We start from the raw sequence: 11,374 nt of genomic DNA on the forward strand, positions 1-11,374 counted from the left end.
TCATTGACAATATATATCGTGAAAATGCTGATTAGGAAAGCCCATTGTAAAAATATAACAATATTTTTTCATAACACCGTGGATACTTATGGTTGGTATGACTAATTAGGATTTTTTGTTGTAACAATTTAAATATTTCAGGATTCAAAAATCATTTCATGTGAATTTAACAATATAAAAATACCACTAGACTTTTAGGAAATAATGAATTTATAGGTGTATTTCTTGAAGGAATGTTTTTTAATTGGATTCATTTCTGCTGTTTAGATAGGAAGAATTTGGTGAACTCTACATTACCTTCCAATGGACTGGAATTCTGTCTAGGGTGTTTGTACCTTGTGCCCTATGCTGCCTAAGCTTCCTAAACTGCCTTGAGCAAGACAGAAGGATGGATGGATGAATGGGTGGATGGATGGATGAAAAAATATGTAATCAGTAACAAACATAGCTAAAACCCACAAAATTTATCTCCACCTAACTGATTAATGACATGTATGGTCAAAAATAACATAAATTGATAACTAGTTGGTCACACTGCGCCACTTTCGTTGCCGTAAAAATGAATGCTAAACGTAGTCAGTTTTAACTTAAGATTTGAAGGCTTTTAATACGCGTGCAATAAAATAGTAACTAGTGCATTTATACTGTGAGAACACGTCGGGGAAGAGATGCAGTTCTACAAGAACAAGAATGTTTTGGCGCTTTTCCACTGCATAGTACGGCACGACACGGTTCAGTTCAGCTCACTTTTGGGGGGTTTTCCACTGGGAACAGTACCTGGTACCTGGTCCTTTTTTTAGTACCACCTCAGCCGAGGTTCCAAGCGCGCCGAACCGTTACCAAAACGTGACGTGTAAACTCTACTGGTCACTGATTGGCCGGAGAAAATCGTCATTACTGCGTCACTGAACTTGCGACACGAGACACAACAGACCCGCTAGATTTTTAGCACAGCCAGCGAAGGTTCGGACGCACCATTTTGTTTGTTTGTCTAAAAATGGTCTTGCTGTTAAAAACATCCACATGCCGAAAATGAAGAACACCATTCCGTCGATATGCTCCATTGTTGTGTGTTTGTTTGTGGCGCATTTACGATGATGTCACGGCAATAGAGGCGGCGCAACTATAACGACACGTGAATAATCCCGCCCACTCTAAAGCGGCACTAAACTGCAGTCGAAATGCAAACTGAGCCAAACCAAGGTGAGCTGTACTGAACCGTGCTGTGCCGTACTATGCAGTGGAAAAGCGCCATTAGTAAAACTTTCATTCTGGCTGCCCACGAGCTGAGGTGCAACAGCGACCTCGTGAGTTTAACTGAGAAATATAATTGGATTGACATTACATTCGTAATAGTGACAACAGAAATGTAATTTGATTATCGTCCTAACTCAGTTGCTGATGAAGGCGTAATTTGTTGTGCCCCCCTCTACTTCGCCCAGACAGTAGTTCTCAAAAGAAAGCAAAATTATTTCCGTGTTTCCTACGGTAGAAAGGAAAAACCTTTTTTGTTGTGAAATGCTTAAAATGTAAATCTTTTATGTGGGTCAATTGGTTAGTCTACGCACATACTGAAACAGTCTTAGTTGAAGCATTTTAATTTTGAAAAATGTTGACGTTATAAAAACCATCGACTGTTCTGGTAAGTCGTATCTCCTTGCCCACAGTATACGTATTAACACAATGTTACGAAACGTTCTGCGACATTACTTTCGCAGCATAAGCAGTATTGTGATGTTAATTGGCCACCCTTATCTGCATCTGTATCTCTGAATGTTTACTACTGGCACACTGGAGCAACAGCACAGCTTACATTCAGGAGGAGGTGACTCAGCAGATATGCAAAATCTGCGAAAAGTATAATTACCCTTAATCCTCTATAAAAATGAGCAACAAAACACGTGCATAAATTCTGCATTCTGTCTGCAAGTTACTGTTTTAAACAATGAATACAAATCGTTACCGCGTTTTCACAAAAAATAGAGAAATGGCACTTTTAATATATATATATAACATTAAGGACGGGGTTAGATATGTTTTTCATTTTACAGCTATGGATCGCAGTGGTTCTTTGAGACCATGCGAATCATGCAGGTATGATACAGTCATTTTTGTACATTACAATCATGCGCTCGTGCAGCTCTTTCCAACCAAGTCTTCTTTCTTCTTTCATGTGTTCTCATTGCAAATTATCTGCATTGGCGAGGATCTGTACATATATTACAAATAGTTCATTCGTAAATATTTACTGGCACTGTAGTCAACTGAAACGAACAAAAATAGACTATATATTCGACCACGCGAATGCGTTGCATTTTAGCAATTTTTCCCGTCTGTAAAGCAGTACACGGAATAGATCGCTCTTTTACTGTTTGTATTCCTTTGTTTATTGTTTTCTAGTTCTCCACAATACTAGTCAGTGAGCGTGTGAGTAGCACAGTCATAGGCTCTGTGCGCACCGTCTGCGAGGTAAGGCCCGCTATGCCAGTACGATGAGTCGCACACTGTTTGAAGGGAATTTATCTCCGAAGCCGACGAGTTTCCGTCTCTTCTCTTTGACCTTTTACGATTCCTTAAGATAAAGACAAGCATTCCAACAACAGTGAACGCAGATGTGACAAAAACCAAGAGCAGACCGGGGACCAGCACAGAGATGGAAACTCTGCTCGGTTCCGGGTAAGAGTTGGACCGCGTCCCCTTGTCTGCGGAAATTGAATTGTTTTTAGATGAATATGTGGGCAGGATTTTGCTGTAAAGCTGGGGGCACAGCAGGTCGTTACTGATCAGCCGGAAATCTTTTTTCCAGAATTCTTCGGGCGATTCGCATTTTAAGTCGCTCACTACAACCTCTGATCCAAGCGTTTCAGTCCACTGTTTAAAGGGTACTATATTGCACGAACACTCCCATGGATTGCCGTGCAAATCAATTTGTATAATAGCATTTAACTGGTCTAAGACACCGGCCGCAGGGAGAAATGCAAAGTAATTATTGTGCAGGCTAATTTTTGACAAGGACACTCCAAGAAAAACATCCACAGGTAGTGATTTTAACAGATTGTTGTTAAGAAACAAAACCCTCAAATTAGGCATGGGGTTGAATGTCCCTGCAGTTATCATTTGGATATTATTATATTCCAGACTTAGATATTCCAGATTTTGCAATCCAGTAAACATCTCAGGGATCAGTGTATCCAAATAATTCTTATCCATATATAGCCATCTCAATCCCGTTAGATTTTGAAAGGTGGAGTTTTCTATTAATTTTATATTATTTCCTCCCAAATCAAGCAGAGTCATATTCTGATAATCTTGAAATTGATTCTTTTTCACACTGTGTATGTTGTTGTCTCTTAGATTGAGTTCCTGCACACTAGTGGGTTTAGGCTTTAGGCTGGACAATGTTGCTATTTTTTTGCCCTCGCAATTAACTCTGAGACCTTGTCTGGACTCCAGCAGTTTACAGCTACACGAAACCGGGCATGACACGATGTACTGCTGCTCGCTTTTGCTGTTTGCAGGCGCCATAGCCGTGGGCTTGTTTTTCAGCTGCCAGTTTTCCCGTGATTTTGAACGCCACTTTTGCCCAGATCCTGGCGTCGGGGACTCGACTTCGCCATGTATTTTATAAGGCGTTGAAAGTGGTCCAGAATCAGCAGTCTCTTCTTGGGTAGGAGGGGCAACCAAACTGGAATCAATCCCACTCTTTGAAGGACACAGATCGATTTCTGTCGTGTCGTTTAGGTCGTTTCCCTGCAGTCGGGTTGGCGCCTCACAGATGACCCTTCCGATTAAAGCATTCTTTGGGATATTCTCAAGCCATTCCTTTAAAGAAACCAGATCGCAGTTGCAGTCCCAGGGGTTGTCCTCTAATAAAAGCTCCACTATCCCTGGTATTTGCTCAAGAAGTCCTTCGTAAGGCAACGTTTTAATTCTGTTCCCACGCAGATCGAGATGGGTTATCGGGACGTGCTGAAACACGTTATTGGGAAGTGCACTGATAAGGTTATCGTTCAGAATTAAAACTTCAAGTTTATTTAGGTCTCTAAACACAGTTGGGTCAATATCTCTCAGCAGATTGAAATCCGCTTGCAAATATTCCAGGTCGTCCAAGCCTAAAAATGTGCTCTTTTTAAACGATCGTATCTTGTTGTTATTTATGTGAAGTCGTTTGACAAGCTGCAATCCCAGAAAAGCACCGGGAACAATGTCGTGCAAACCGTTGTTTTCCAAATGTAAACTAACAGCATTATAAAAGTTAGCGAACTCATTGGGAAACAGTCTTGACAATGAATTTCCGTGAAGTAGCAAGTGATAAAACTGAGAGCTGGGACCAGTTAAATGGTGGAGATTTGAAAAGCTCCTTTTCTCGCAGTCAATGTGCAAATCACCCTCTATTTCATTGCATGAGCAGATCTGCTCTTTACAAATGTCCCTTGTAACATTCCCAATAGCAACACAAAGAGTCGCCTTCAGCAACACAATCCAAAGCAGCATTTTAATGCGAACAATTCATTCCGATTTCAAGGCATGAATGCGATGAAGAAAATCAAGTATTTGACATTTTACATTAAAATGCTGTCTAAAAATTACGACGACAGTAAGTATTTTCACCCATTCCAATGTAGCCAGCTTTGTCCAGACGTGCACTGTTACTCACAAAATGCTATATAGCCTACTGAACAATTTCTTTTGTTCGAAACACCATTATGCAGCTGAAAACAGCAAAATTATAACTAAACGCATCGCTCTGCCACGCATCTTAATTTTACAACTGACCTTTTGTTCCAAAAAATAATAATCCGTCGGTTATTTATTTATTTTTCCTTGCAGTGCGGTTCTTCTAGTGGGTGCTTTTCTCACTCCCCGGTGCTGAAATGAAACAGAATCGAAAATTTACAGCCGATCATGGGCATTTAAAAAAATCCAAAATCCTTGCATCTTTCTCTTTTCGCTCTTGGTCATTTTCTCCAGGTTATATTTCCACCCCGTGTTTCTTATTTATAAACGGGGTTACGAAAAGGCTCTGTTCGCTACAGCCTTGTGCTCTGAGACAGATCTAACACCCTCTGCTGAGCTGCAATGGCAAAAACCTGTCTGCCGAGGGATTGCTAGATAGGAGGAAAAAAGAAAAAAATAATCCTCACTCGTCAAAAATGTTCAAATATCCTTTGTCTGCACAGATCGCTTTGGACCCTGGCGTGTAATGTTTTATCATCCCTTCATTTGCCGATAAGGTTATATGTAAAGATACTTGCGATTTTCTGATTTTAAAGTTGGTTTCTCTGGCGCTGCTTTGGAATATTACAGTTTTAAAAAGCAATTAACCCTATAGTAGAAACAAACTGTTTATTAACTAGAATTTAATAGCCGACTGCGCCAGACAATGAATACAGGTGTTGCTTACGTTGAAGCTGTAGCTGAGGTAGAGAACTGCAGCTGAATGCGGCTAAATAATTAACTGTATGTCATGTCTGCAAAATCAGTATCTCGGTATATAGAAAATGAATCTTGTAGCAATAACGAATATATGGTCATATGTCGACTGGAAATGTAAGTCACGTTTATTTAGATAATGTACCGATTATGTTGTTTATTGTGGAATTTGCGCTATAGAGCTCAGTGCAGTGCGGCTTAATTGTAACCATCGAATACACTTGATCGTTTTACAAAGACCTTAATTACTCTGACCACGATTTGTCGCCGAATCGTTAATTTAATCTCTCTGCACCATTTCATTTGCATACCTAATCCAGTTACACGTCATAGCTCCTTCTTTTTAATAGTACATGTGCTTGGGGGAAAAAGTTCATAACATTATGGATGGTACAGTGACCTTAGATGTAATAAAATTGTGCTTGTTTTAAGATTTAGTTTTATTGTCAGTCAGTTTAAGTTTTGTCGATCACCAGGTTCAATATATCTTCATGTAACATAGTTGGTTCTCAAGCTACGTTTGGCTATTGGCTGAGTAGCAGTTCCCCAATGCTGCTAGTTAGCAAATATTATAACATTCTGGAGCCTGTTTACCCAAGGTGATAATCTGCTATCTACTGATAACCTAAGCATTGTAAAATGCATACTGACAAACACTTTTAAATACATATCAGATACATTTCAGTGTAATGGTAATTCAATGCTATATTACCACAGTCTCTTGCTTGCTGCCTTTGGTCATAACTGCATCCTGCTGAACATATTGACCTTTCAATTTAGCAATTTTCATCACAATTTTTGTTAAATTTATTATTTTAAAAAATCATCTTGATATGTTGAGTCTTATTATGGTTAATCAAAATAATTTATTGGGTTATCCAACAGAATCTACAGTATATAATGTTATATGTTCAATGAACCAAAACTTCAAAAAGCCATTTTTTTGTGTTAATCTCTATGTTTTGTACCTGTATAATTATAGAACAGTTATTTCCATTGCTACTTGCTGATTGGTCAATTCAACATTATAACTGTGCCCAGTAGGATGTGTGGCAGCTAAATCAGTGAAGAACATCTGCAAGAGTAGCATCATTACACTCACAAGCAGAACATAAATGCAAATCGGTAAGTCTGCTTTGCCATATAAACATCTTATAACCTCTACAGCACTGTGGTAAAAAATTATGGTAGCTAGGTAATTATGCCTCTGAGTAAGATGAACAGTCTGCCGCTCCCCGGTTGCCGCGGGTCCACTCCCGGGTGGGGGGGTGCTCTTTGTATGGGCCCCCCTTGGATCATCCTGCAGTGTCGGGGGGGGAGGCGTGCCAGGTCGCGGCGGTCCGTCCTGCCGGGGGACGGGCTGGGGCCCCTCCAGTGTGTGGGGGGGGTGGTGGTCCCGGTTGGTGGGGCCCTTCGGTCCTGGACCCACCTGCCTCGTTGGAGGGGTTGCGGGTGGGGCTGGGGGGCTCGCCGCCCGTCCTCCCTCTGCGGGCCTCCCTGTAAAGGGGTTGGCGCCCCCTTAGTCCCTCGCGGGCTCCCTCTCGGGTTGGGCGGGTGGTTGTCTTGGGGGCGCGTGGCTGTGGGCCCTTGTGCCGGGGGGGTGGCGGGGTGGCCTCGGTTGCCTGGTTCTCCTGCCTTCGCCTTGGGCCTGGGGGGCTGTCGCCTCCCCTGACGGCATCAAATGCCAGCACATCCAATGACAAATCAGTTCACACCTACACTTGCACATACATACAAGAATGGTTGAGCGATCAATATCATTATTATTATTACTTTTTAGGGTATGTTATAGATATAGGAATTGAAATATACATGTATAAGGGTAGGATCACGTGTGTGTATGCTACATATATATAATACCGATTTGTCACATTATTAATTATTATTATTACTGATGTTGTTATAATTTTTGTTGTTTGATGTCCTTAAATAATGAGTGTTATGTTTCTTATGGTTGTTTGTATTCTGTATTCCCCTATACTTAATTTTTTCCATCCCACCTACATTATTAGTGTTATTATTTCTGTATACCTTTTTTTTCCCCTCCCCCTCTCCTCATGGTGATTAATGTCTGTTATTATGATTGTTATTTCTGTATCCCCCAGTTTTTTTTTTTTTCCTTTTTCCATGGGACGGGTGAGTTTGGAGCGGCCACACTCTTTGCTCTTGAATGTATACTGTAAAATAAAGTTGTCCTCCGAAGAGGGGGGGTGGTGGTGGGCAATGGAAAAAAAAAAAAAAAAAAATGAACAGCTTGGGGTACTATAGGCGGAAGTGACATAATACAGGATGTCTCACTGAAATCTGGTTACTCCATTCTATAACATCCTTGCTACTTTTAAAAACAAGTATGTCATTAGACTGCTTCATTAATTTCACCTCCACTGCCTGTCATGTCTTCTTGAGCTCTTGCCATATTCAGACATACTGTGGCCTCTTATGTTATTGCTATATCTTTTGTCATGCAAGATTTAACATATTTCTTGGTTAGTTGTGTCGATGCAGTGAGAGGCACACAAAGTGTCAAGTATATTTTAAGGCAATTGGCAACAGACACTATCACTGAGGCAAGGTAACAACTCTAACTTAACAATGCATAAGGCTATATTATACTGTCAAACTGCCCGTGTTGCCAGACAATTGTTTGTTGCATATTATATAAGCATGCAACTTATCATAGTACTTGGTTTAAAAAAAAAAAACTTTTATATAAAATCTGTGTACATATACATACAGTATATTGGCATTCCATTATTTTAAACTGCAGTAGACCTTTGTTTTGCATATATAAATATGGAAAAGTGCCATAGTCATGAATTCACAGAAAGCTCATGAATCGTAATGAGGTTGAATTATTATCATTAGCCAAATCAGTTTCTATCAGCATACATCAGTTAGAATGTAATATGTTTTTAGCAAGAAAGTCAACTCAGAATTTAAGATATGATTTCACAAGTGTGTCCAGTCTTTCAATTAGGCAGTTGACAACACATTATTGAGATTTTGTAGCTCTGTGTGCTGCAATTACAATATTTGATAATTTTGTTTCTTCAGTTGACAGACGGCCATACAATGGTAGAGCCGACACTCTGTAGTGCTTGTTTGAAATAACACACCCCAAGCAACATTTACATGCAAGAGATGATGCATTACTTATTCTTTCATACTGTTGTTTAGTTTATTGCAGTTGCCTTTCCATCTGAAAAAATCAGGTGCATATTTGACAAAGACCCAATAATGCATCAACGGAGTAAGACAAAACGTGTGGTAAGAGTATAAAAAGGGATTAGGAGCCAAGAAAAATAGCAGTTAGTATAGTGTAATCGCTGACATTCCTATAGTGTCTCTTTATTCTATTCTAATAAATCAATCCTACTTTTTCAGATCCGTTTGACTTCACTTATTGAATCAAGAGGAGGAAAGTTCCCAAGATGGTTGTTTGCCTTTTTGAAGACTACAGCTAGTGCAACTGCAGAACCACTAATTTGCCATCATTGTGACAATTCTCATTACAGTATTTAGAAAGGTAATGTGACATATTTGCTACTAATTTATGCTACTTACTGGACAGCATAAACAGTGTAATGTCTGCTAATACATGACACAAATATGACTAGTAAATAAAAATGATTCAATAATGTCTAATTAGATAAATTATTTTGAAACATTCATTTCCAAAGCATTTTTCTCTCTCCCTCAGATTGTTTCATTAAACAGTCACTTCCATAAGTAAGTAAAATACTGTGGAAGAAGGGAAAGGGTATGTCTTTACAAGCATAAGCAGCCAGTAGGAATTGCTTTGTATGGATGTATACATAGTACTGTGCAAAAGTCTTAGGCAATCATAGGAAATGTTTAAAGCTATTTATCTGGGTAGCAAATTTATATTTTCTCAATATGAAAAACAAAATTTAATATTAGAACATATGCAAAGTAAAACAATAAAAACTAAAAGGAATTTATGTTCTCTAAAAAATTGCTATCTTGTTGGATGACTAGATGAACACCACTATGGTTCCTAAACCTCTCGTCGTGTTCTCCTCAGCCATTTCATGTATTTGTTCAATTTCACCACCGGCTCACTTAATTAATTAATTAAACTAGTTTTAAAAAGTCACTGAGGTATTCATTAGCTATATGAGGTGTGCTAGTGGTCATGTCAAGAAATACATGGGTATATTGAAAATACTGCCAATACTGGGGTGACTTTAGGAGAGATTTTGAAATGGTTAAGAGCAAACACAGTTTGACAGACATAATATCATAGATTTACATCAACATGGAGATCAAGTTTCTGTGACTGCCTATGACTTTCGCACAGTACTGAATGTACTTTTTAGAATTTTTCCTTTGCCAGAGTCTATAAAAGGGAATTTATCTAAGTATGTGCTCTACAAGAGAATTTGTCATTTAAATCTAATCAGTACTGACACCTGCAACCAGAGAGGTCTGTGTGTTTTGTCCTGTGATAATAATACTTATTAGAATTTGTTTAGCATTGTTCCAATTAGGCAAATATTCTGAGACTACCTTGGTGAACAAAGTAATACCTGACTGTGAAGTTGATTTTGTATCCTTAATTTCATGAAATTAGGAAATTATATGGACTCAATACAGCCATCATTTGGTGTTTTCTAATGCCCAACAGTGTTTTTTAGATTGTGAAGGACAACAGGGTCACATAATGCGTTGCTTAGCAGAAACACTTGAATGGTATTTCCTTCGGGATTAATAAAGTTTTCCAATTTCTGGTATGCCCTTGTAATCAAATACATGTTCTCACCACAACAGAACTGAATTAAACAGTTTTAAGCAGGCCATTTCTATTGAAACTGATAATGGACTTAGATTGTGATGTAAAATATTTAATCTTTCCAATATTATATACAATATTACTTATTGTGACATGTTGAACAACCATACACTATTGTATATTCTTTGAGCATTAAAACCTGATCTGGCTGTATTTTGTCACTCCACTCCAGTTCTTTCTGACCCACACCACATGTTTATTTCGTCTGACCTAGACCAGAGGTCATAACAGTGATCAAGCGGTAAAATATCTAATTCAGGTCTTTCATGTGAAAGCCATTTAAAAAGAGCAAATGCGAAACAAGCACAAGTTTTTTAAAAACGAGAAAAGCTGTAATCAGTTTAACAGTTTATTTCAATGTAAAAGAGAAAAAGTATTTTTACCAAACGCGAAGATCCATCGATAGCGGCTCTGGGTTCCGTCAGTGTAGCAAGGCGGCCATTATCCCGCAACGGAGGCATCCTTGCCGTAGATTGCATGCTTGTCGCGGGAGCGCGCACCACTGAAAGCAGCGAAAGGGAAGCTCTCTTTTGTAACGCGTAAAAATGATAGTTTTTGTCTATGTAAACTCATAAAACGCCGCACGTAACACGTCATATGACATTATATTTTGTTAAAATACAGATATATAACATAAAACAAACAAAATAGGTCGCTGATCTGAAAATGGTTTGTTACTTAATAGGCTGTTACGTGCCTGTTAATATCGATTCAAAAGTTCAAAACAGCAGACATGAACGTGGCAATATAAAGCCTGTTACATTATAAGTGTGTATCAGATGCACAGTAACACTGTTGTTCTTTTCACGAAAAAAAAAAATTGTTGCTCAATCTTTTTAAAATGTCTGGGTCTCGTTTTAATCAATGGCTAAAAGAGTGTTGCACCACGTAGCTCAGATGACACTGACTTGTCTCCAAATTGTATTAGTTAAAGGTGCATGATGCTGGGGTCATTGCAAATATAATGATGAAGTCGGTGAGGGGATATACTTTTTGTGTAGGGGGCAGTGTGTGGCTTGATCAGCTAAGCCTGTGTGCATGTAATTAGAAGGTCACTAGTTCAAACCTAGCCTTATCATGTCTGCAGGTCCAAACCCAGCCTCAGCATGTCTGCAGGTTGCAAGGCCC

General features: G+C 39.1%; 1 protein-coding gene across 1 annotated transcript; it reads right to left on the reverse strand.

Annotated features, from left to right (window-relative positions):
• Positions 1–1,582: 1,582 nt before the first annotated feature.
• Positions 1,583–5,682, reverse strand: LOC111834213 (SLIT and NTRK-like protein 1). The gene has a single exon (XM_023793249.2). The coding sequence runs from the start codon at positions 4,492–4,494 to the stop codon at positions 2,413–2,415; it is 2,082 nt and encodes a 693-aa protein (XP_023649017.1). The 5' UTR covers positions 4,495–5,682; the 3' UTR covers positions 1,583–2,412.
• Positions 5,683–11,374: the final 5,692 nt, after the last annotated feature.

Source organism: Paramormyrops kingsleyae, chromosome 1 (assembly GCF_048594095.1).
Source record: "Paramormyrops kingsleyae isolate MSU_618 chromosome 1, PKINGS_0.4, whole genome shotgun sequence".
NCBI lineage: Eukaryota > Metazoa > Chordata > Actinopteri > Osteoglossiformes > Mormyridae > Paramormyrops > Paramormyrops kingsleyae.